A 26,591-nucleotide genomic window follows, 5' to 3' on the forward strand; every position below is an offset into this window, starting at 1 on the left:
AAAGAACTTATGACACATGGACATGAACTAAAGGGGGGGAATATGGGTAGGAGAGGGTGTACAGGGTAGAGGGAAGTGAAGGGGGGAAATGGGACAACTGTAATAGCATAATCAATAAAATATATTTTAAAAAAAGAAAAAAAAGAACTTGCCTCGTGAGAAAACTGATAGGACAGCCTTTGCTCTATGGCCATCTGGTTGGTTTGTAAATAGTGGCTTATAAAAATCAACTATTAGCGATTGTTTTTTCCTGTAATGCACTTAATTGGGCCCATAGTTTGTGGTGAAGTGTTAAAAGAGTTGAAGAGTTCGATGTAAGTTCAAAGCTCCAGAGTTCATGTACACATGCAAGCGCTCATGAGAAAGAAAACACAGTAACCCCTCTCGGTGTCTGTATGAACCATACTGGAAAGATAAATAATTAATAACTGAAAAAATACACGGGGGGAGTTAAAATTTGGGTTTCCTTCTTGTGAATTACCCCCTCAAAAGGGGGCTGGGGAGAAGGGGAGCCACGATGCTTGGTGACATGCAGCCGGGGCGACACAGAGCACTGAGTGCAACGCGGTGCCAGCTCGTGGGAGAGCCGCACTGCCACCTCCCGGCCAGCCCCGCAGCTCCGCGTGCGACTCAGAGGCTTCACACTCAAGTCAGGGCCACGGTCAAGTTGACGAGTTTTTATTTTTATTATTTTTTAAATCCTCACCCAAGGATATGCTTATTATTGATTTGACAGAGAGAAAGAAGAAAACACACTGATGTGAGAAGCATCCATCACTGATGGGTTGCCCCCTGTAGGTTGGCCAACAGGGAACGGAACCTACAACCTCGGTGTGTGCCCTGACTGGGGATCAGACCCACAACCTTTTGATGCATGAGATGATGTTCCAACCGACCGAGCCACCCGGCCAGGACCAAGGTCACAAGTTTTGGTGTGTACGGCGGGTTGGCTGAGTCTGGTACAGGACTGGAAATACTACTTGGTAGCACACCTAAACGTATCCTCCAGGAAAAAGGCCCCACACTGTGATCTCATCATATTGCACTCAAGTCTTTCTGCTCGCAGTCTCCAGGTGATGGCAGCGTTTTAGATTCCGAGTATTTACAGGTGACTCGTCAGGAGTCTGTTCAGCCCTAGATGGGGAGCACTGAACAGGCAGAAGGGCATGTTCACAGCATGTAGTGAATGGGTGTGTTTACTCAAGTCTGATTTCCGTTTTGAAAACACTGCTATTATTTCGAATTGTTAGTGAACAGGGCACTTTCCCCAATATAATGGTTCTACTTACAAAGTGACTGTCTGTGTAGTTTAAAGGTTCTTGGGTTTAATTTTATTATTAAACTGAAGTGCTAATTTTATGTTTCAAGTACAGCACTGATTTTTTAAAAAATAACCTATTCTTAACATGAAATTGCCTCGGTGGGATCTCACTGGTGTTTAACTCTGGGCTTTTACAATCTTAAGACGCTGAGCCACTGCTCCCCTGCCTGAGCCCAACGGATACCAGCACCACCCCTGGTCCAGGCACGTGCTAGTCGCTCAACGCATGGTAGCCACCACCGTTGTTATTATTATTATTATTATTATTATTATTGCCACAGTTACAGTAACACATTTCCCTTCACAATTAAAAAACCCGAGCCATTGAAATGCTCGCTGCCTTGTCCAAAATGCCAATTTAAATTACATTCCTACAAGAAAAAAACAAATTCATTGCTTACCACCAGTCCTTGGTCTATAGTCTTTTCCAGTCACTGCTTAGTTCTCTTAACTCAGTCTTCCAGCATCTCTTCAAGAAAGGCTTCTGGTGGAGTGTAAACTTCTCGCGCCCTACCTCCTCTCCTTAAAGCCGTGCCCCCACGTCTCCCAGAGCTGAACGCTGGTGTGAAGAAGTCTGACGCCAACCTGATTATTTCTACCCCTAGGAGCAGCCTGATCTTTTTGGTTCAACCGCCCAAAGGATTCTTCTACCTTCGACTCCTAGTAACTTCACTAGGATGTCCTGGTGTCGCTTCTCCGACACTGTTTTTACTGAGACGTGGCACAGCCTCTCAATCTGAGGATTCCGACCTTTCCACCTTCGGGAAATCGTCCCTGAAACATCCCTTTAAACATTTCTTTCGTGCCGTTGGAGTGGTCTTCTCTTCTGAGGGCTCCAGTTACGTGCTGGATCACCTCGTCGCCCACGTCTGTCGTTTTCTCTCTTGCCCTTTTAGCCTTTCACTTCTTTTTCATTTCGCTCTTTTCCCTCCTTGGTCTGTCCCTGGCTTTCAGCAGTATCTATTCTTTCCTGTGCTGTATCCAATCTTGTCTTCATTTTGTGGGATTTTTAAAGGTTTTATTCCATTTCTTGCCTCAGCTCTGCAGCTTACATTCCATCTTCTGATGTCTTGCCATGTGCCTGAACTTATTTTTAAAAGGCAGTGATTTTATTTTTGTGCTCTTATTTTATAAAGGCAGTTGCTTCATTTTTTTTATTCATGGGAAAACCATTGTGATTTCCATATGCAAGAATTTTTATCTTTGAAGTAAGTGTTCTTTATCTGCCTTTTATTTCTCCTGTCCCTGACACCTTCTTTTCTTCAGTACTTTAGGGCAGATCTCCTGCTGGTTTCTTTGGGGTAGCTCAGCTTCGAATTAGTTGAGGTTTCTCTACCAGTTATTTGTACAAAGTTTACATAAGAGAAGAATCAAATATGCATTCCAAGTAACAAAAATTTTCCTTATGACACAGGGTCTGCATGAGTCCTTTTCATCTTTACTTCTCCCAGCCAAAGTGCATGCTGCTCTTCATATGCTGCTCTCCCGGCCACTGAGAATGCTGAACGCAAATACAGCTTGATTCCTGGCTCAGTCTTTCATCCACTGCCTCTAAGACTAAAACAGGTTGAGACAATGTCTTATCACAACCTTTTCTTACTGATGAAACCAGGTTTTTGCTTCAGTGCCACCTTGAAGGAGCGGCCCCGGCTGGCCCTTTTAGAGATGCGCACGGCCTCAAGGCTCCTGCCAGCACCCTCACACGATCTCCGGTGCTTCTCACAGCCACTCCGCTTGAGTTGTGGTTTATGGTTTCGGAAATCTTTAGACTCCTGTTTTCTCCAAATTGAACTTTACATCTTTTTTCCATTTCTCTTGTTGCTTCGGAGTGGTTTCAGAGACAAGAAGGGTACAAGGTCAAGTACTCTCTGCCATACTCGTTCTGGAAGTTCTCAGCAGGACTTCTTTTATTACAACCAGGCCCACTGACACCTTTTGAGCTTCAAAGCCCTATCGTGTGTAACTTCTCTCCCTTATATGCTGTCTACATGCTAGTTAGTAGCAACTTAAACCTAAAAATGTTAAATGGCTTATTCAAGGTCTCAGAGCCATTAGAACCCAGGTCTCGATTTCTGGTCCCTGTTCTCACAGCACTGCTCATCCATGCATGCATGCGGCCGCTAACCCTTCTAAGCACACTTATGACCAGCAGGTGACCTCTAAGAATCACACCTAGGAGACACTAAGAAATCAAATAACTGACAAACATCGGGGCTAAACAAAAAGGCACAAAAGACCAAGAAAACAAGCTCAGGTCCCATTACCTGGCTCGCCATCTGTCACTCCTTCCATAAGAACCAGTCCTGCTGGTCGCTGACAGGCCACGCTGCAGAAGCGGAAACGTAGCAGGAAGTCTCGGCTGTACTTACGTCTCTCTGTAAACCAGCAAAAGCCATACAGTGAGAGAAAGGAAGAGGAGCCACATGCCAAGACCTCCTTAATATCAAGAAGTTTCCAGCGTAGGGACATAGCGGAAGTCTGGTTCAGAGGACAAGGAGCTTCTCCGACAGCTATGATTTACAGTTTTCCTTATCACTGGATGCCCGTGAGGACAGTGAGAAAATCAAAGGAACTTGCCAAGGGAATTGAGGGGATTACACTTTCCCGCCACTGAGGTGCCAGCTTTCTCCCAAAATGGGCATGGAGGCACAGGCGACCGAGAACGTGACACAGGCTCACCTGATCTCTTGGGATGACAGGTGACATATTGACAGCAGTCAGTGATGCCCAGGGTGCTGGGCCACAGCGGGGCCTGCAGCTTCTTCTGGTAGAGCTGATGGGAGAAGTCTTCCTGTCCAGACACCTACAAGGAAAGAGCAGACGCAACTGAGAAAACCAAGGCAGAAAAAGGAAACACCCGTTTTGGAGGTCATGCAGACAAACATACACACATACTATCATACACTATATACATAATAGAAGGAGAACATGTAAGTCTTAGGGGAAGGTTAAAAACAAGGAGCTAATTAAGACCTTTTTTTTTTTTTTACTAGAAGCACTGAAACGCCCGTGAGACAGGAATGCAGGGTAAGAGAGTGAGGTGTGTGAGTCAAAGAGAACAGAACTGCACGAACTTGTGACCCTCTAACTTTCCCCTCAGACAAATCTTCACAACTGTCCACAGAGACTATCAACTCTCAGAGGCTTTAGCGGGCACTGGGAAAGGTTTGTCCTAATCTTTGCATCTGCTGGAGCAAGGTCGAGCGTCTGAAGCCTATTATCGGGAAACCACAGAGTTGAAGCAAATGGGAAATGCACCAAAGCGCTTTACCGCATGTATCTACGTCACCATCCTCAGTCAAAGCCAATGAGCAGCCTGGGAACGGACAGCACGTAGTAGGGGAAACATTTGGTAACATCAGTCATCTGCATATCTCCAACATATACAGCAAAGTTCCCTTTATTTCATTTAACAACAAACATTTGAATGCCACTGTGTGCGAGGCACTAGCTGAGTGCCGGGAAGAGAGCAGTGGTAGGCACACTCCCTGCCCTGAGAGGACAGAAATTTCCGACATGCCATCTGAAAGAAAACAGACCTGAAATTTAATAGCCATCTGCCAGCTGTGTGACTTGGGACAAGTTAGTTAACTCTCTTGGGTTCAATATCCTCTACTATAAAATGGAATAACAACACCACATAGAATTAAGAATCTTGATTAATAATAACCACTACCAAATTACTGACTGCTTCCTTGGAAGGAGGAACTAGAAAACACTTTATGTGCATAATTTGATTTAATGCACTAAACAAACAAACAAACAAACAAAAACCCTGTAAAGCAGGTCCCACTATGTCCTCAGTGTACAGATGAGGCAAAGGGAGCCTAAGGACTTGCCCAAGGTGGCAGAGCAGGGATTTGAACTCAAGTCTGTCTGGCTTCGAAATGCTTGCTCTTAATCACTATGCTAATGGGGCCTTTCAGAAGGTCGTACTTAGTAAATTCTTTCGCCTACTTCCTGAGCTCCTTGATCACAGCAACTTTTTGGCAGGATGCTGCCTTTCTCTGCACACATGGCAACTAGGACATTGCTGGCCCTTGAGTAACCTCATTAAGACAAAAGCCCAAAGTGCTCAACAATAATTCAGTCACTCTGTGTCCTTTCTCCACAGTGCCTTGCCAGAAGTTAAGCAATAAGTTGGATGGATCAGTAGAAGCAAAACCAAGGAACAGGGAGATTAAGTGACTTATAAAACATTAGCACAAGCTGAATGCCCATCAGCGCAGCTAAATAAACTATGATATACTGAGATTTCTATACTGTTAACATTCAGCAGTTAAATGAAATGAGAGATTCATATATACAGTGTTGAGTTAAAAAAAGCACACTACAAAATGAAACACACAGGGATACATTGTGTTTATAAACACACACACACACACACGATAGATTACGTATCAGCTGTTAGAAGCAACCACAGCGGAGTATCAAGGGCAAGAGCTCTGGGGCCAGGCCCCCCGGTTACAAATCCTGGCTCCACCGCTACCGACCCGCAGAGGCTGCAGAGTGAGCAAATCACTAATTCCTCTGTGCCTCGGTTTCCTTATGTATAAAGCAGAGGCGATGATAGAAATTGTGAAAATTAATGAGCGAATACATGTAAAGTGCTTAAAATAGCACCTGGCACACCGTAATTGCTTAATAAATGTAGGTGATGATTACATTATCACAGGAACATTGATATCACTATAAATGCACAGAAAGCGATCTGGAAAAATACCACCAAACTTCAAGCAGTTATTCGTTTCAGGGGAGAGGTAGGGAATGTAGGTAATAAAAGGGTCTTTGGCCCCTTTCTGATATTTGAATTCCTGTACAAGGATGTGCTTCTGGGTTATTTATAAATTAAATAATTAATGATAAAAGCTGAAAGAATTCCAGCATGTGAGAGGCATTCAAGAGTACCGAACTCCCAGGCTTTGGGTACCAGAAAGCGGGAGGGAGCCGGAAGAGGTGTGACTGAGGCCCTGCCCCAGGAACGGCGCTGGGCGCCGGAGCCCACTGCGCTCCCCAGGCCAGGCCCCACCCTGCAGCAGCCGCCCCAGTTCACCTTCCAGGCCGGCATCCCGTGGTACTGGAGCTCTCCGTCCCTGATGAAGTTGTAGAGAGGGGAGTCAGGGACGGAGTTCAGGTCCCCACACAAGATGATGGGACAGTGGCTGCCATCTGACAACCTAGCCACCTTGTCCACTTCAGCCAAGAGAATGGCCATTTGGGCCAGCTTGATATCACCCCGGCGTGGATTGTACAGGACGTGGGTATTTGCCACACATAAAGGGGCCACCGAGACTTGCCCCAGGCCTTCTGGAAGCAGTGGCTGCAGCAGCAACACTAAGCCCACGTTATCCCGATTGAGGAGCTCCAAGCCAGGCCGGAAGTACTCCACAGGGCTGGCACAGAGCAGACGAAATCTCGTGGGCTTGTAGCAGACAGCACAGCCATCCGTCTTACACCCGGTCCTCCTCTTGTAGAAACAGGTAAAGCCTGCAAAAAACACCCCGCCAAGGAGATGGATCAGGGTCCCTGAACCCTGAATTCACCCAACCAGCGGCAGTAACCCCAGCGCGTATGCATAAGGCATTGCTCCTGCTGCTCGGCGATGGGAGTCCTTGCCCTCGCCAAGTCCCTGGTTCTGCAGTGGTTCCCTTACAGTTTCAACCGGGTGACTAAGGGGCTCTGAGGGGAAGGAAGGAGAGACGGGAGTGAAGCCATATAAATCGACTGGAAAAGCACGGAATCCGGTCAGACAAGTTGGGAATCCTAGCTCCACAGCCTACCAGCTTGGTAGCTTTGTGACCCCGAGCAAGTCACAGAAATTTTGAGAAATTCAGTTTCTTCATTACAAACTGGGCATAGTAATTCTCAGCCTCATAGAGTTGGTTACCTGAAGGGTTAAATGGCAACATATGTCACCAGCACTTTACAACTGCAGAACTCTACTTTCTTGCTCACCCACGTAAAGAAGGAGCTAGCCCACAGGTGAGCTGGGGTTTACTGAGACAGAAGAAAAAGATGGTGTCTTTAGGAGACAGCAGACAGGGCTGCAGGAACAAAGACTGGCACGGATGCCGGGGAGCTGCATTACCCATCATTCGCAGAGAGGGCTCCAGCTGCTCCCAGTAATGGTCTTCCTGGACTTCCTGGAGACACAGGATCTGGGAAATGGACAGGGAAACCAATCACCCCAGAGTGCCCACAGCGCTGACTGTGATCCCACCCCAGGAGCAGGCACTGTGGCCAGGTGGGGAGCTGCTGTGGGCCTCAGGCAGGGTCACACGGAAACTTCCCACAGGGCTGACTCTTCCCAGATGGTCAGCCCCGGCAAGAACGGGCCCAGAGTTAAGCTGAAAAGACCAGACACATACACCAGGTTTTCCCGCTCCGTGAGTCCCTCCAGTCACCCTCCCTGCGTAAAGATGTGCAAGTACACCTAGGGAGAGTCTTCTCAGCATCTGCCCAAACTCATTTACTTCAGCAGGCAGGCTCCAGCCCCAGGAAGGACTCCAATCATACAAATGGCTATGGGAACAAACTAATTTTCTAAGAGCACTGGGAAACAGCCGGGACCCAAGCAAATGCAAGATAGCACTGCCCATCCCCACCCCCTTCACTCACATCAGGGTCCCAGTGCTGGAACTCCTGCATGAGATTCGCAAAGCGATAGTTCCAGCTGAGGATGTCCGGGTGGCAATGCAGATAGAGCTCGGAGCTCTGCTGCATCAGGTCCTGGGCCAGGATGTTATAGGACATCAGGGTGAACTGGAACTGAGGGCCATCGCCTGCCTCCAGGCCCTGAGTGTCCAGCTGAGAGGAGAGGTCCTCCCACTCTCGCCACAGGATTTCTGCAGAGGGGATGGGAAGAAGAGGTCCACGACAAGCACGTGTTACCCAGGGGCCCCGCCATCTCCACTCCTGACTTAGTGATGTTGTCTCAAGTTCCTTTTCACCGTCCGTGCCACCCATCCCTCTCTGTGGCAACCTGAGCAGAACTGCAAGGACATTCTCGGATGAGACAGTAAGCTCCACAAAGCCAGAGACAATCTTAGCCTGTTCACCACTATATGCCCAGTACCTAACAAAGTACCTGGCACCTAGTACATGCTCAATAAATGCAGGCTAACAATTTGGCACTTGACAAATCCACTGGTCTCTGGGGAATCACTCAGATGAATGTGCTTAACAGTCACCTGAGGTCAAAGAGACTTCTAGAGTAATCTCACCTCAGCCTCAGGGTGTTTTCTAACCTCTAACTCTGGAAAAGTCTGTAGGGCTGGAAACCACGTGTTCCCCATGTCCCTTAAAGCAGGGAGCTGCACACTGGACTTCAAACCCACTGGAGCCACAGAATTCATTCTTCAATTTAGTGGAAGCCCAGTATGCATGACAGATAAAACTGGGGCTATTCTGGTTGGGGCGGAGTGGAGGTCCCGAGGGCTCTTCACCCCTCTTCCCAGGAGGCCCTTGGATCACCTCCCGAGAAACAACAGCACGCAGCATCAGAACAAGGGTCTGCTTAGTTTGCCACCACCCAGCTGTGTGACTTCAGGCATGTCCCGCTACCTCTCTGCATGGGGACTATTTCATCTGAAGACCATGGGGCTAGGTGAGGTCATTTCTAAGGTCCCTCTAGATCTGGCACTGCAAGAGTCTCGGGAAGACGGAATGCAGCAGCACAGCTCCCTTCTTTAGCAATGGCTCTACCCACACCCATGACAACCTGCCACCCCGGCTTGCTCAGCCAGTTGTCAGACTCACCATGATAAGGAATTTCCATCGGGGGAGGCTGCAACTGCCCCAGGCCCTCGAAGGACCAGAGGGGAGCCTCTTCCTGGGGCACAGGCTCAGGTGTCATGCTCCAGGCTACCACTGTGGGGTCCTCTTCCCACTGCTCTGCAGCCAGGGCACCCACTGGGAGGACAGCACAGTCTGCATACTGAGGGTCTGTCTGCATGGGGACAGCTGCCCACATCGGGCCCTCGACCTCTGGCGGTGGCTCCTCTCCTAGGACCTCAAAGGAAGGTTCCTCCACGTTCTCTGCTGCCTGCAGGTCACTCAGCTGCCTGCCGGGCCACTTGTCCTCTGAGGCAGCAACCTGTTCTCCAGGATTATCCATCAGGAGGGCCAGGCTGCTCTGGGCTAGTCCCTTATCTAACAGGGGTCCCTCGCTCACAGCCGGAAGCACCTGGCTCGACCCTTCTTCTCGCCACTGCTGCAGCAGGCCCTCGCACTCTTCCTGGTCCACGCCCTGAGGAGCCATGGCAAAATCGCCCTCTACCTGGGAGGACGAGCTCTTCGCCAGGAGGGCATTTTTTCGAAATGTGAAGAAGGCATCTAACAAGAAAGCCAAAATACCGTGTTACAAGATGACAGCGACACCCTGCCCACACTCTTCTCCCCCCTGGAATGTGAAACCCATACAGGGAAGAACCACATTCACCTTGCCCATCGTTGCTCCTCACTGAGCCGACCCATTTTAGTGCCTGGAACGTCTTCTCATTAGGGCAAAGGGCTCACTATGTGGCAGGCACGGTTTTAAGGGCTTTACAAGTGTTAAGTGATTTATATGGTAGGGATCTGATAAATATTCTGTGTGGAAATAAAAGAATGACTGTCCCACATAATCTAGTAAAGAGGTGGTCACATATAACCACACCTTTTAATCTAGAGGTTAGGACTCCTATGAAACATCAACTTTCTGGTAAGTGCCACATAGGAATCAGAAACTGACCATGAATTAGAACTGTGGGTTACCGCAGAGCACTGAAATTAACAAACTATGTGGCCTTGGACAATGCCCCCAGTGAGATGAACTCATCCTTGACTGTAAAATGGGACAAGGGAAATATGAATTGAATAGCCTCCAAGAACTTTTCTAGTTCTGTAATCCCCTAATCTGTGAATGCTTTCCAAAGGAAAAAGTCCTAAGGTAGACGAGAAGGGTGTCTCAAAATCTATACAATTTATTTCTTAACAAAGGCCCTTGGTTCTCTTCTCAAAGCTACTCCTAAGTCTTCACAGACTTCATTATTAGCTTGCTCATTCCATAACACAACAGAGGCTTTTAATCAGAAAGTGACAAGTGGCAGGTGTCATTTGATGCTACAGCAGCCACAAATGACAGGCAAGAGAGCGGGTGGGAAAACTCCACAAATGGAGCCCCCAAACTCCATGCCTAGTACTTTGGTGCATGCAAACGCTCCCTACACACTGCATCACTTACTTATGGCACAAGACCAGTGGCATGCATGATGCTGGTCCTGAGTCACCAGATTCATTTTATCAGCTCTGTTTTTTTTAAGGTAAGAGAAACATCAGAATGATTCAAATGTTGACACTATTTTATGGCCTATGTGGGTTTAACAGTGGTTTTCAACCAGTAGTGATTTTGTTCTTAGGGTACATTTGGCCTTGTCTGGACACACTGGTTGTCACAACTGTGGCAATGCCATTGTCATCTACTTGTTAGAGGATAAGGATACTGCTGAACATCTTGCAGAGCAAAGGACAGTCCCACAATAAATCATCCAGGCCCAAATGTCAATCGTGCCGAGACGGGAAAACCCTGCTTTAAACTTGTGCCCTGGGTCGCTGGCTTCAGTCCAGGGACTTGCTAATTCGCCGTCATTTGAAACATCCTCTTTGTATATCAGACGGCAGAGGTTCTTTGACTTACATGTGTGCTGTTACTAGTTTCCAAATTTCACAGGCATTTGTCAGTGGTGATCGTGTGCTTTTCAGCAGCAGATTTCTTTTATTAAAAAAAAATCCGTAGACACCAAACACACAAAGTTAATACCAGTAGGACTACTTTAATGGGTGTGGGGGCAGGGCGGGGCAGGCAGGAGATTGTCCCTCCTCTGAGATCCCTAAAATCATTAGCCTAGAAACCTCCAGACTAGTATTCATCACTACAGCCGCCATTCCAGACGCCATAAGAGCAACATGGATAAAGGAGTATGCTTTAGTTCTCTGAAAACAACGACTTCTATGCAGTTTCTCGTTCCTCAGAAGTGTGCACACATTCCTGAATTGAGCGCCCCCTCCATTCTGAGTAGTGTGCTAGCACTAGAGACACAGCAAGAAAACAGACATGGCCCTGCCCTCCTGGAGCTTGCATTCTGGAAGCAGCCAGAAACAAACACTTTATATGAAATGCACATATAGAAGCATAAAGTACACACACACACATTGTGTCAAGTTCCAGAAAAGAAGAGCACAGAATGCACAGCTGTACCCCTTATTTCTAAGGGGCTCTGTCCTGCCCCTACAGTGCAGGGAAGTCGGGGAGTTCCGCAGGATCTGATAAGACCTGTCTCCTGAGAGCCTCGGGAATGGGACACCAGGAATGAAACGGGCAGGCGGGTCGTGAAGTGCAAGAGTAACTCTCACTGCTCTAACGCAGCAGCTGGGCACTGCTCCATCCCGCTACATCTCTAAGTGCAAGGGAGGCTGCTTCAAAGCTGAGGTTTAAATGCGGCTCTCCCTCCTGAGCCTGCTTTTCAACCCAAGCCTCCACCGCGAGAGCAGAGAGGAGAGGTGGCTGGGAAAGGTGAGTGTGGCGTTCACCCCGAGGGAAGACAGGTACGCCCAGGTCTTCAGCCCATGGACCCCAGGGCCTCCCCACAGAGAATTCGGGCATTCGCCTTGGCCCGGAGCTGCCAACCCTCTCTGACCCCCACGCCGGGCACTGACTCGGCGGGCTCCAGACCCTCTCTGCACCCCCGGGGCCGGCAAGAGGCAGCTTGTGCCTCTTCCCCAGGCCCCTCCGCGTTAGCTGTGGCCCAACGCCAGCGGCGGGGGCAGGGGGCGGCCCACGAGGGTCGGCCAGGCCCCGGCCTCCTGGAGTTCCTAGAGTCCAGGACCCGTCGGGGGTCGAGGACCGCCCCCTCACACCTTGGCACTGCCAGGGGAAGGTGGTGGTGAGGCTCGACGCGCCGCACGCCGCCCCAGCCCCGCGGGGCCGGCCCGGGCCTGGCTCCCGCCTGTCAGGACGCGGGGCCAGTACCTGCGAGGGCGCGGAAGAGGCGCGCGGCCGGCAGCAGCAGGTAACACAGGCACGAGGCGATCATGGCCGGCCGGCCGCGCCTGCGCTCACCTCCCCTCTTCGCCGCAGCCCCCGGGATCGCCCTCAGCTCGGCCCCGCCCCGGGCTCGCCCCGCCTCCAGCTCCGCCCCCCGGGCGGCTCACGTGGTCCCGCTGAGCCTCAACAACAACTTTATTGGGAGCGTAGCACCGCGGGCCTGCGGACTGGCTCCCACGGCAATGAGCGTGGCCTGGCTCCCTGAAGCCTTCGAAGCGCAGCAGTTTGAAATTACGCGCTTTGCTGGAGGCTCCGTAGTATAATACGAGGAACACTGTTTTATTCCAACTCCTCTGTAATGTCTCCGCCCTTCAGTTTCTCATCTGTAAAATGAGGGGCTGGGCGTTCCCTAAAGCCTCACCCAGCCCTGGTGTCTATAATCTCACCCTTCTCAGTCCAGAGACAGAGAGAGCAAGTTCTCCATTTTTCTGTTTTTCCTGTCTGTACCGTCTTCCTTATCTCAGATTCTAGGTCACTAATTGAGCCTACAGCTTTGTCTTCTTCGTCATCCTGTTCCAAATGGGCCTTCTTTTTACCTAATCTAGAAAAAAGGAGGTGTCCCACTGGTAAGGGAGTCAAGAAAAGAAGGAAAAAAACTTCCACGGGGAAAGGGACCAAGTCGGGTCGGTTAGTTGGTTTTCATTGAGGTATTTCTCGAGTGCCTGCAACAGTGTCAACGTCTGAATAAATGTTGACTGAGCAAAACATATGTCACTAAATGAAGGGCAGGTCTTTAGCAATCTGTGCTACCCAAAGGCCTCTTTGAGTCTCCTATCCCCATCCCACACCGGCAACCTTCTGCCCCAACCACACTCTGAGGAAGGAAGGAAGGGCTGCATATACTACCAGTTTCAGTACCCAGTGCCTGTGCTGTGTAGTTTCCAATTTGTGGCTGGAGCCTCGGCTGTTCAGGGAAGCCCTCTGGGGAGTCACCAGATCCAGGACCAGCTGCATACATCATAACACTGAAAGGCTAAAAGGAGAAAGAAGGAAGGAGTCAGTCCCATGGCCTGCCTGCTGTTTTCCCTTAGCTGTAGAGAAGGGTCTGCCTTCCGGCAACAGTGCTCAGACCTTGACCTCAGATGAAGCAGAGGCCCCAGGGAAACCGCTTGGAAACAAGGGCACAAGTGTTACCTAAGGATCCCCCAAAGTCAGGCCCACTCCTTTGATGTGGCTTAAATATACCTTCCTTGTACCTTCCTCCCATTTTGTCTGAATAGCTACTCAGAGGCCCAAGTTCCAAGTCAGATCCTAAATGAAAGTATTTAGATAGAGACCGTTTTAATCATTTTATGAAATTAGGGTTTCCTTATTCACTTGGAAAATGTCTTAAAAATTAAAATTCCTAGGCCCTATTCCTAGGGTTCTGATTTATCAGGTCTGGGTGGGAAGCCAAGTTACTCTGGCGTACAGCTTGGGAACCTCTGCTGAAGGGCCTAGCCTCAACTGGGCTATTTGTTGCATGTGTGAGTAAAACATGTCAGGCTAACTGATGTCATGTTCTTTTGGAGGCCATTCCTGAGGCCAGGTGAGTGAGGCTGCCCTCTTTTTGTTTCCTGGCCCATAATCCGCTCTGTCGGAAAGTGTAGGATGATGTGAGGATCCTAAGCTTTGGCGTTAGATCACCCCAGTTCAGATCCTGGCTCTGCCACTTTCTGCCCATGGAACTTCTCAGGTTACCTAACCTCTTGCAGCCTCAGTTACCTCACCACACTTAGCCAAGGGTAAGCTCTCGGTGGTTACCACTACATTTTTTTAATTGAAGCTCAGAACAGTTCTGACTATGGATAATGTAGGGTCGGTCGTCTTCTACAATCCCTGGCAGAAATAAGGGCCCTTCAAACTGTAGTGTGGCATTGCTAAGCAAGCTGTAACTGCAGATTCCGAAGAGACTTGGCCTGGAGAAGGGTAGCCTCAGGCCTTCACAGTCAAAGGAAAATGACAAGTATAATCTGAACCATCTGCAGCCTCGTGATATCAGAAACAGTCTAAAAAGAGAGACCGGATGAGCCCCTCAATTCACCCCCCACTGTGATAGTAAAGGAAGCAATGATAAACACCTGTGTCCACCACCACCGTGTAGTTTCGAGGGTGCAGACCTATCTAATGGAGCAAGTGGGAAGTTTTGCAATATGTTGAGGATTTTAAAATCACCCTCAAATTTAATATTGAGGCAAGATCCATCAAAATAGAGGCTAAAATTAGTGGGCAAAAGTTTAAGCAGAAATAGGATATTTGCATAGTCTTAAAGCATCTTCCTCAAAATATAGATTAATTACCAAGGGGAAAATAGTGACTTTAGAGTAGAGAAACCTGGCAGGTACCACCTTGACCAAGCCATCAATGAAAAATGTATTGATATTATGTATCCCCAATATGCACCGAGAAGGGCCCATCAACTCTGGTGCTCTTCCTAATAATCATGACAAAAAATCAGACAAACCCAGACAGAGATATTTTACAAACTGTCTGACCAGTGCTCTTCAAAAGCATCAGGGTTGAGAAAGGCAAAGACTGAAGAAGTGTGATAGATTAGAAGAGACCAACAGAGGCAGGGTTAGATGTGGGATCCTGGACCGGGTCCTGGAACAAAGAACAGACGTGAGTGGGAAAACTGGTAAAAAACAAAGACAGTTTGTATTTCAATTAATGGCATTCATTTTGATCATTTGCCTGTGGTTATGTAAGATATCCTAAGGGGAAGCTGGGTGAAGAGTATATAAGAACTCGACTATTTTTGCAAGTGTTCTGTAATCAAAAATTATTTCAAAATAAAAATATTTTTTAAAAGATACCCTTTAGTAACAGCAAAAACTTCTAAATAATAATATTAAAAAGTTGCAAATATTACATTTTATGACTTTTAATCACATATAAAAATTTTAAATTATAGTTCTTGAATGTTTTTATTTCTCCAGCGTTAACTAATGCAGAAAAATAAAATATCGCTGTCCATTATTGTAAAGGAAAGTTCTGATTAAGTCACACACCTACTCAAAAATCTTCAGTGGCCCGCTGTTGCCATTTAATTGCATTTGAATCTGTCCCTGAAATCACCACAGTCCTTGTGGCCTCCCATTTCCCCACTAGTACTTGCACGCCTTTACTCCCCCAAACCCACCCCAGGCTCCGATGCCTTCTTTTATTCTGAATTCCCAGAAATGTCTTTCCCCCAGACTCTACTTGCCCAGAGTCTATGAAAGCTCCCCCATATAAAGAAACCTCACTTTCCCTTGAACTCCCAGAGAATCTCCCTCATGACCCTCACCAATGTGCAGCACTGCCCTTAGACCCAGACATGCAGTGCCCGTGCCAAGTAGCTGTTTGGAGAACCTTCCTCCGAATTTTCTAATTCACCTGTTGTACCTGAGACCACATGGTCCTGACCAGGAGGAGCACCCAAAGTCGAGACCAAGACCTATATACTCTCTAGTCCCTGTTTCTCTCCTTTAAGGGCAATTTCTTATCCTCTGCAACAATGTGTGGTTGACCAGATGATCGGAGTGTCTCCTGGACATGTGCCTACCAGATTATGCCAAAAGTTGATCACTCCCTTGGCCAGTTTGATATTTCTTTCAAGGAACTACACGATATTGGATTCGCTAGAATGGTGGTACCACACTGATTTAGGGTGACTCAAGTTGTTTACATGAACAGGAGCTCCACCAAAAATATTTGCCTAGGACCCCCACATTGTAGGGGTGGCCTGTCCATTTCTATCTTGTTATCTGTGGCCAGCCCAGAAAGATTCCTGCCTTGGTCACATCTGCACCCCCTCCCAACAACGGTGCCTATCTTAGTGCCTTGTACGTAATAGATACTCTATACATATTCTTCAGAATGAATGCCTGAAGAAATGAGTAACATCTCAAATTTAGATTTTTTTATCTAAGGTTCCATGTTTTCCCTGCACAAATTCTTAGACCTTCATCATTCTTCTGCGTGGCAAAGAGGGATTGTCATGTCCCGAGCCCTCCAGTCACTGACCTGACCGTTGATGTGCTGAAAGCTTATCAAGAAGGAACAAACATGCCTCCAGGTTCTCTTGACAGTAAACTGCAAGTGAACTTCACCTCCGAGACATGTGAAAACAGCCAAGCGTGGGAATGACGGTTGAGTGGATTCAGGTTAGGCAGCCCAGTCGTTTGGATTGAACAATGGTGTGGCTGCAACAAACTGTCGTGCTAGAACATATGTTTGCTGTGCTTTGCTTTTGATCTTCTGCCTCGAGCTTGAGGCTACTCTCCCAAGCGGGGGAAGAAAAAAAAGAAGGAGAACTGGACAGAAGAAAACGGACTTCACCCATCACTGAAATGTTTTGTACCTGAAGCACAACCACCCTGAGAGAAGAACATGGTGGCGGCTCTTCACAGTCACCTGATTAAGGGACTTGGGTTTGGTCCTGAATCAAAGGGAAATACAGCGCCACTGAGAGGCACCCCCAACAGCACCTGCGTAATCCCGGCCAAGCCTTAGCTTGGCCACAGCGGACATAGGAAGAAAGATGACTGTCAGAGCCACCAAAAGGGTGGCAAGCTTGCTGTTGCCAGGTCCGCTCACATGGATCACAATGTCTGCATGAGGTCATGGAATGTTGCAGATGAAATGAAAGTGGCTCCGTTGTCATAAAGTTGCAGGCGGGTAGGCACCCTTTCGACAGAGCTCTTAGGAATTGAGCCGTACTGCTCTCCCTGATGATTCCGGGAAGTAACTACCTCTCCCAGACTCGGGGTCAGATCCATACACGTCCAGTCCCCACCAAAGGCCACTCTCCCCAGGGCTTGCTGGCATAGAAGGATAATTCCGCCCCCTCTCCAACCCCAAGATTTGTCTATGTGAGGGCAGAGTGCACAGAGTCCGAGGCAGAGGTGAATGGACAGGTGTGCTTCTTAGAGAAGCCGTGGAAAGGTGGCGAGAAGCTGGCGGCAGCTCCTGAGAGGGCCCTGGCACCATGGACAATGACGAACATCTTGAGTCTGAGACAACAGGTGAAAAGGCATCCCATCTCTCACCGCCCAGGCCCCTCCAGGCCGCCGCAGCGTAACACACAGTGGGCCCCTGGACCCAGAGCCCTCGAGACTCAGGATGACGTGTTGCGTTGACTTGGCTGCAGGGCTTGCCAGACAGGGAGTGAGAGAGTTAAATGCATGTGGTGGTGGCACTGGCCCCTACCAGCTCTAGCCGACTTTGAACTTCATTTTTTGATCTGGTCGATGTCCTGTTGATAGTTTGATATGTTCCTGTGTTGGGAACGTTTACACCACTGGAATTGACTACCACGACACAGCAGGATTTTTTTTTTTCTGGAAAGCCAGTTAAACATTTACCAGCATTCCACTGGTAATGAGGGTTGGATGGAATTCTGAAACTGTTTGACTAAGGAAGAAATAAGACGCAGAAAGTCATTGTTTCTCCATAGCTCCAGTTGCTGGATAAGCTGCTGCATGTCTTCTGTCAAGCCACTGGCTGTTTCCACCCCGTATCACACAGACCTTGTCTTACAGTCTGGAAAATAGATGTTGGGGCCTGGGTCTGTGGACAAGGACTAAGAAAGACACAGATCTGTGTGGTCTCATTAGGAACCCCCCCGTCTTAGAACCTAGGTGGTCAAAACTCAGGACCCCTGCCATGAATGCTCAGCCCACCCACAGGATAAGTTGGCCGAGTTCTGTCGGGCCCCCTGGCGGTGCAGCCTGTCTTTTCTCAACCGCTGCTTCCTGCTGATGTAGGAGGATGAGCTCTGGACATTGGTGTGTGGCTTTTGGGAGCCCGCAGCTGGTCCCAGATCAGCGGCCCAGTGGCAGAGAAGCCGCATCTAATGAGTGAGGGCAGCTCAGGACACATGTATTTAATCAGAGCAGTGAATTTCAACCCCAAAGAGACTTTGCAAGCCCTTCCTTCTTCATGGTCATCAAATAGATGTTGGCTTAAAAGGAGGAGACGCTAGATGAAATTCTTAGCAGTCCAGTTAGCCCTCTTGATTCCTGGGATGGCCCCTGTACCAGTTGATTTTATATTTGGGTGAGCCACCTGCCTGCCCTCTCCAGCATCGATTGTGCCTGCCAGTGAGGGAGCCCAGGCATTGGCACGCATCCTCTCCCCAAAAGAGTAAAGCAACTCTGAATCCCACCCAAGCCAGTAAGAAAGAAAAGAGGGAGCAAGAATCCAATGTCCAAGGCAGGCCCCAAACTGTAAATGGGGCAGCAAGTCCCCAGAGAACGCAGGGGAGGGGAGCACAGAACCCCACAGACCACTGGGCCAGGAGGCAGCAGTGATGGGGAGGGAGGGCCTGCAGAATGGAGTGCCCTGGCTGGCACCCTGAGCCATGTGAAGCTGGGGGGCAAAGGCTGCGGCCAGGACCCGGGACCCAGAGAAGGGGAACAGGGGCAGAGGGAAGCCGGTGGCGAGTCCACCTGAAAGGCTGGCAGGTTTCATTTCCAGAATCAAGGAGATGTGTTTTCCTTGCAGAGGAGAATGGAGCCCAGCCAGGACCACAGAGCAGCGAAGAAATGCTCTACTGTGAGGCCGAACCACCCCCGCCTGTTGATAAAGAGAAACCGGCCCAGGAGAGCTCAGAAACAGACCTCGAGATCGAAGGTGAGAGTGGGCGTGCGGACGGGCAGGGGGCAGCTCGCCTCCTTCCTCAGAAGCTGCCGACACCCGGTTTCCCCAGCTGGCCACGGCTCTGCCTGGCAGGTTGTTGTGCAGGAGGAGGCAGGTGGTAGAAACGCCTGTGCTCGATTTTGTGCCACGTCCTCCTCAAGGCTGGAGGCAGGGGCTGCTGGTGGCCGTGCTGACCGCGGCCCATGCTTGCGGCCTGGCTCATGAGCGGAGCTGTCACATCAGCTTGTTGAAAGCTGAACCAGTAAATGAACAGGGATTTCTGGCATTCCATGTGTTTCCACACGCGGCATCTTGCGTCACCTTCGCCCTAGTCCCAGGGGGTAGGCATTATTGCCCGCCTTAGCAGAGGAGGGAGCCGAGGCTCAAAGACATTGTACGAGTCGCCCAAGTCCACCAAGAGCTCCCCAGTGTTTGCTGATCCCAAGTTTGCCTTGCCCCGCCGATCTCCCTCCTGCATTCCATGTCCCAGGGGCCCCTGGAGTGTCTGTGGCCCATCCTGCACCCCGGAGACTTTCCTCTACCCCCATCAGAGTTCTTGTTCCGCTACTTGAGAGCCTCATGATAAATCCAAGTGCATGGGTATGGGGGGTCGTGGGGTGGCGGGGGGACTGTCTGAGCTGCAGCAAAGACTCTCGTACTGCGAACACTTCCACCCTCCTCTCCCTCCCAGCTTCCCCGAGGAGGGAAGCACCACAGAGAACACTTGTGACGCAAGGCAAGAACAACACTGGCCACGCCTGATGGGCCAGCCTCAGACCTCCCGGGCTGAGTCTAGCCTCGTGACCCTCCCTCTCCCGTGTTCTGACAGCTGGGTGGTGGACAGGAAGCAGAGGCTGTGGAGATGCAGGGGAGGGTGCTCTGCTAAATGCAACTGTCGAGTGTCTTTATACAGTCAGTTCCTAACACTGGCTGCGGTCAACATACTCCGCCCACACACAGACCTCCCCGCCGCCCCCTAGGCATCTTCTTGCTCTTTTTCCAACTTCTTTTCCACTTCAAATCTGTTGCTAATGTTGCTTTCAACACTGAATTTTACCTGGTTGGAAGAGGCAGCAGGTAGCAACCCTGAATGTTTTGTCCAAGATGCCTGATTCCATTCATTCCCCTCCTTATCCCCCACTCCCTGCCAGTGATACCGGTGTTCCAAGCTGCCTCTGAAATGCAACCCTAGTTGAATGACTGCAGCTAGGAGCGGTCAGCAGAATTAAACAGCTGATTAGTGCCAACGACACAGCTGGGGGTTACCTATGCTGCCTCGGCGAACGAGAACCTCTAGTGATTAAATGTGGTGGCAACTCTGCACTGAGGTAGAAACTTGGGAATCTCCACTCTTGGTGCCCCTGCTATTGGTGCCAAGATGCTGGGATGGGGGCAGGAAGACCTTCTTGGGGCAGCCTGAGGCCTGAGCCCAGGTAGGAATAGCAAGCTGGTGTGAGGGTACAAAAGAGGCAGAGAAGGGAGCAGAAGTTGCTCACCCACCTCGTGCTACTTCTCCTAACACAACCGTGGTTCTCACTCAGAGGTGATTTTGCACCCCAGGGGCCATTTGGCAAACTGGGGTGGGGGTTGCCACTGGCGTCTCATGGGCAGAGGCCAGGCATTCTGCTAACTCCCCTACGTGGTACCTGACAGCCCCTCAGAACAGAGAATGGTCCAACACCAAATGTCAATCAGCAGTGCCAAGTGTGAGAAACCCTGCTCTACAACCGCCGCCAAGAGAAGGCCAGTTGGTAGCTGTGCCGGCAAAATCAACTTCCTTGTCAAGCTGTTGTCCTGTCACCAACAGAGGTCCCATTGTCTGTCTCAGAAATGTTTGGGGTGGCTTGGCCCAAGGCTCCGGGGCCCAAAGGAAAACAGATGCAGGCTTGGACCCCAGCTGGCCACGGGAAAGCTTGCCATCAATGGGCCTCGCCTCATGAAGACACAGCTGCGGGGCCATCCGGAATCCAGGCAGGCCCACGGCCCGCTGCCTGGCCACAGACGGGCCGGCTGGTCTACAGCCTGCGAAACAAAGGCTCCGAGAGGTTGGAGTCAAGAAGTGAAGGCTCTAATTCTGTCGCTGGCTCTAGCATCAATCCGCTGTGTGTGATTTGGGGCTAGATTTGTCATTGGTAGAGATGACGGTCCTTCTTGGAGAAAAAAATGACACACAAGTCCTGGAAAGAAGGAAGCCCACTCACGTGAGTTTCTTTGTTTCTGGCCGATTTGGGTCTCCAGCTGGCACTGATTTGCCACCTTGAGAAGCCCACCCTCTCCTTCTTCACGCTTCTCTAAATCTTTAGTAATGCTTCAGTTACGGCTCACACTTGAACAGTCGTAGCAAAATTAAAACTGAAACGAAGACTCCCTCAACCATCAGCACCAGCCACAGAGCACCAGCTCTGTGTCTGTTTGGCTTCTCAGAGCTGCCCCCAGGTGAGCAGGAGACCTGGGCCTTCACGCATCCTTGGAAGGTGGGGGCTGTGGGGGTGACAGGGGTGGGGGGCTCCTTCTCTTGAAGCCTAAACCCCGGGGCCTTGCCTCTTCCCCAAAGGAAGACACCCACTGGAGGCTTTCTGGACTTGGAGTCTCCCTCCCCACTGCTGGCTCACTTTCCAACTGGAGTTGCCTCCTAAGCACACGCCCATAGGGACAGATCCTCAGAAGTGAACGGGCCTTGGGTTAGAAGAGAGATAAGGGAAAGGCAGAAGAGAAATCCCACTCCACCCATTTGCTTCTTTGTCTGCAGATGCTGAGAGATTGTTCACCACCGGACAAAGGGAGCTGTACACGGAGGCCTGCAAGCTGGTGGGCGTGGTACCCGTGTCCTACTTCCTCCGGAACATGGAGGAGGCCTTCCTGAACCTCAACCACCATGGTCTGGGCCCCAACGGTACCAAGGCTATTGCTATAGCCCTGGTGGTGAGCATGCCAGTGGAGGCACATGAAGCCTGGCAGAGGCTGGGGGTTGACAGGGTGGTAGGCCCAAGAGTCAGAGAGACCCCATGGGACCCTATATTGCATCCTTTATGCCCATCCTGCCATAGGCTTCTGCTTGACTGCCAATTTCCCCAACAGGCATGGGCCCCCCATTAGGTCCTGGGAAAGAGGCTGTTAGAGACCTGGACCTTGGAAGTGTATGCCCTTTTCTCTTCGGGAAACAAAGGCACCGGCCTGTGGGCCTCCCAAAAGTGGCTGGGCTATGTGTTAAATCAAGAGCAAAATACAAAATGTCAGCCTGGGTCACAATTCCAAAGCTCACCTTTGCTGTAAATGGGTTCACTACTGAGCATTCCATTCAATGTCTACCTTTTGGAAAGTTATAATTCTTAAGGATCACACTGTAGAGTGGATCATGTTTTCCCACAGGAATAATGTTCTCTCTTGGCTTGGCATGAGTGAACACGGACTTGACCTTGAATTCATCATAGCCTTATACAATTCTAATTGATTATATACAGAACTGATTCCTATCCCAGGGAAACAGAAAATTTAACAATTTTATGTCAGAACTACATTTTTTCTTCACTTAGGACAGTAAAGAGAAAGTTCAATTTAAAAAAAAGCACTCGCTCATTTTTGAAAATATAACAGCATTTGCATTTAGCTCACCCCCATTAAGAAGTTATATAAAATTTGAGAGCGCACTGCTTTCTGGGGAGGGAGAGAAAAGGAAGGGAAGAGCAGAGAAAGAACAAAGCCATCTTGAAATTTATTGAGCATTGAAAGACTGATTAATGAAGTATTAGGAATGCACCATTACCTCCGGAGTTGTATGGAATAAAAAGGATGATAATGAAATCCTCTCAGGACGTGGGCCACGTGTTTCTTAGCAACAGCAGTTCCTGTTTGGGGAGAGTTTTTCTACTTTGATTCTCTGTATCACTCGTTTGACGATGAACTACCATGACATTCTGGTGGACTCAGTTTTATTTATCTTTTGTACTGTTTCACTTTCCACATGTTGCATTTACCTGTCATAGAGGAAAAGCACCCTGAAAGGAGGGATCTTATTTCACGCATCTTCACATCTATTCCTCAACTGCCTGTCTCCGTGCCCTTGCACTTGGTGCAGTGCAGGGCCCTGCAGAGCAGCGATGTTCTCTGGTCATCTTGTTTCCCCACAGTCAGCACAGAGGGTGACCAGTACACACTCGCCCGTGTGAGATGCACGTGGATGGACTCTGTGATTAGCTGCCTAATGCACCACACGCTGTGCTTGGTCCCCAGAGTGACTCTGGGAGTGGTCATTTAACCCATTTCTGGACACCTAGTCTAGAGACCACCTGAGTTATCTCCCTGGACTTTGAGCCGGTGGAATGCTGCCCATCCCAGATGGCTGAGGCCAGAAGACATTCCATGAAGGCCCTGGGCAGACCGTCCCCCATTGCAGGAACTCACGCTATTGCATTCTCCCTTTTTCTGACGCCGGGGCTCCTCACTGCTGGCTACTGCCCTCGCTGCATGGTGTGCTTTGAGAATGCTCACATGCAAACATGTGTCTGTTCTCTATGCTCTTCTGCACTGGGCGCAAAGCAGGGAAGGGAGGAACACAGGTTCTGGTTAGCGCTAACCCCAGGCCCTCAGGCTTCAAGGCCAGCCACGTCCTCCCTGTGGGAAGGCAGATGAGCTTGACTCTAGATAGTTAAGATCTAAGTCCAGCTCCTTCCAAACAACCTGAGGCAACGTCCTAACTAAAAGAGGGTACCTGATACACCTGAAGCCTAAACTAGGAGAAGGGCTTCTGACGGAAGCAGGCGCAGCGAATGCTTTAGGTCTAAAGCCTTATGCTTAAACACTCTCATTAAATGTGTCAGGTTCTCCTTAATCTCGGAGTAGGTCACAGGCCTCTCTCCTCAAGGCTAAATAAATAATTAAAATATGTTCTGCTCACCCTCATACCTCTTACTTTCAGGGCTTTGTTTGAATATCCCTCTCCTAAGTTCCCCCGCAGAGCCCTCTTAGGGGGAAGTGCCCAGGATAAGCGTATTGCCCTAGAAAATATGCATCTAAAATATAAAATATAAAATATAAACATACAGGGGTAGGCAAAGTTAGGTTCACAGTTGTAATGCTCTACAAATAAATAATATAATAATTAGTAAATAATAATAACGCAAGAATAAACTCTGTGTTTTGTGGACTCACAGCAGAAACCTGGTGTTGCCCACCCTGTATTGTCCTAGCCATCAGTGGGATGGCTCAGCTCCCATTCCTCATTCTCCTGTTCCTATCTACTCCTCCGAAACTGCTAGCCTGCATCTCCATACCCCTTGACATGGCTGGGATAATCAGGAGCGGAGACAGGTCCTGGGCCAGGTCAGGGAACTGACTAAGTCACCAACCACCTCCGTCTTTCTCTCCGCCCCCACCCCCCCCACCCCCATTTCTTGGCTGCAGTCCAACACGACTGTGATCTCCCTGGAGCTGGAAGACAATTGTATCATGGAGGAGGGCGTCCTGAGCCTGGTGGAGATGCTACAAGAGAACTACTACCTCCAGGAGCTGGTACTGTGCCTGCCCTACTGGCTCCCGCCACCACACCCGGGGTCTCAGAGCCCACTGGAGACAAGCCAGAGGCCCTGGCCCAGGCCCGGGCCCCCGCCAGCCTCCAGGCTTTCTGCCATGAGTCCAGGAACCCCTCTCCTCTGGAACTGACTTCTCAGAGGCTGGCCAGGGGGGCCATGATCACCGTGGCTGCAGGGAACCCTAAGAAAGCACTTCTGCTTGGACCTCATAAACCCGGAAATTGATTAACTTACTTCTCTGCAGTTGCCTTAAAGTAAAATTTTAAAAATAAGCACATGAAATAATTATATGAAGTACAATGTGCCTGGAGACAGAGGATGGTGGTGGTCACGTGACATGAATATGCTCAAGACCACTGACCTGCACATTTTAAATGGTCATGGTGGTGAATGTTGTACTGTGTCAATTTTACCACAATAAGAAAGTAAGATAATAATGGCTGCTTTATATTAAGTCCCTCCCACTAGCCTTCCCAGCACAGTGATTCATTTCTTGAATCAGCGAATGGAATCTGCAAGTGCTGATTTACTCTAAACTCACTTTTGTTTTATGCCAAACTCTTCCAATATGGCTGACCTGGGTTTCGAAAGAGTTAGGGTGGGCTGATCTAAAGCACCAGAGCTAAACTGGGGAAGTGGGGCATCATTGAAGCTAACTTCAGAGGAAACAAGGACCAGCTCAAGGGCCTTGCAGCGAGCTGGTGCAACAGCCGTGTTCCTATCATTCATCTCCCTCTGGACCACACTGACCCTCCCCATCCTTTCACCCGAGGACCCCCCCCACCACTGAGACCCCACTGCCTTAGTGTGGGTCTCCAGCCAGCCACACCCTGGTGTCATGTGTTAATGAAGTCCCTTTTTTGGGATTTGTACACACATAACTGTTTTTCTTGCCCTTAGAATATTTCCAACAATGACCTTGGTTTCGAGGGAGCCAGAATCATCTCACGGTTTCTCCAGAGAAATTCCTCTTCGCTCTTGAACCTTCAACTCTCAGGTGAGCCTATGGAGTAAGAGGGAGAGGACGCTGGAAATGAAAAGGAGACAAGCAGAAGGTGAAGAGCAGAGAGAATCAAAGTTGAGCTGAGCCAGACCTGGCCCTTCTGACATCAGAGACCAGCACACTGCGCCTGCACCTGCTGAGCCCTTCCAGTCACGCTCGCCCCGCTCCGCCACCACCAGCCTGGCCTCCTGGATTTCCTCCAAGATCCACTCATGATCCACGTGGCAGCATTCCTTCTTCCGCTTTAAAGTCTCCTCCCCCAGATATCTCTGCATGGCTCAGCGATTCCCCACTCATGCCTCAGCTCAGATGTCATCTCTGTCCTGTTTCCCTGCTTGGTTTTCCTTAATGGCATTTATTTCTACCTGACCCCCTGTTGTACACCTATTTTTAGTTAGTTTACTATCTGTCTTACAGAAAACAGAAAGTCAGTTGAGACTTCTAGTATCCACAGACCCACCCTCTCTCAGGCTTATGGTTTCAGTTTACACCACCTGCAGGGCCCTGGAGTCCCTAAGGCAAGAAATTAACATGTAAGTGATCCTTTGCTGGTAATACCCGGAAGCAGGCAACAGAAGCAAACATAACACCCCCAACCCCTGGACCCACGCTCCATGCTCCTGGGGATTCCCACAGATAACGCTGTCCTAAGGATGGGCTCGCAGTCCAAAATTGCAAAATGAGAAACAGAACACCGTGAGAGTTACCAGATTCAAGTGACAACATCGGGCTCTCAAGGACCTCAGGAAATAAATGATCAGATACACACACTCCACGTCGAGCGACCACATACCTCATCCCCAAGCAGCACAGGAACACTTTTCATTCGGTTAAACGGCAAGCCAACAGATACCTCGCACTTAACTACAAACTACGTTTAACTGATTAAGAAAACACAAATAAAAACATAACTCTTTAAAAAGATCTCCCCAAATAATACTTACAGAAATGAAAAATATATAACCCTTGAAATTAGAGACTCAATGGATAAATTCAACAGCATATTAGATGTAGGTAAATAAAATTAGTGACCTGGAAGACAGGTAAAAGGAT

General features: G+C 49.4%; 2 protein-coding genes across 7 annotated transcripts in view; one reads left to right on the forward strand and one right to left on the reverse strand.

The window, feature by feature from the left end:
- Positions 1 to 26,591, reverse strand: part of ANGEL1 (angel homolog 1) — a 52,774-nt gene that overhangs the window by 9,327 nt on the left and 16,856 nt on the right. The window contains exons 2-8 of one of the 6 annotated variants that reach the window (XM_036012546.1): positions 13,263 to 13,377; positions 9,080 to 9,655; positions 7,940 to 8,166; positions 7,410 to 7,479; positions 6,375 to 6,808; positions 4,001 to 4,124; positions 3,586 to 3,696 (exon numbers count right to left, since the gene is read on the reverse strand). In XM_036012546.1, coding sequence (XP_035868439.1) covers positions 3,586 to 3,696; positions 4,001 to 4,124; positions 6,375 to 6,808; positions 7,410 to 7,479; positions 7,940 to 8,166; positions 9,080 to 9,655; positions 13,263 to 13,365 — 1,645 coding nt within the window. In that variant the 5' untranslated portion in view covers positions 13,366 to 13,377. The other 5 variants (XM_028507320.2, XM_028507318.2, XM_028507319.1 and 2 more) reach the window with 5 other exon arrangements.
- LRRC74A (leucine rich repeat containing 74A) overlaps positions 16,511 to 26,591 on the forward strand; it is a 36,877-nt gene continuing 26,796 nt past the window's right edge. Inside the window, 7 exon segments of the mRNA XM_036017509.1 lie at positions 16,511 to 16,531; positions 18,667 to 18,708; positions 18,711 to 18,791; positions 18,794 to 19,001; positions 21,757 to 21,929; positions 24,408 to 24,515; positions 25,436 to 25,532. Of these exon segments, the coding sequence (XP_035873402.1) occupies positions 16,511 to 16,531; positions 18,667 to 18,708; positions 18,711 to 18,791; positions 18,794 to 19,001; positions 21,757 to 21,929; positions 24,408 to 24,515; positions 25,436 to 25,532 (730 nt within the window).

The sequence above is a fragment of the Phyllostomus discolor genome, chromosome 1 (genome assembly GCF_004126475.2).
Source record: "Phyllostomus discolor isolate MPI-MPIP mPhyDis1 chromosome 1, mPhyDis1.pri.v3, whole genome shotgun sequence".
Classification (NCBI taxonomy): Eukaryota; Metazoa; Chordata; class Mammalia; order Chiroptera; family Phyllostomidae; genus Phyllostomus; species Phyllostomus discolor.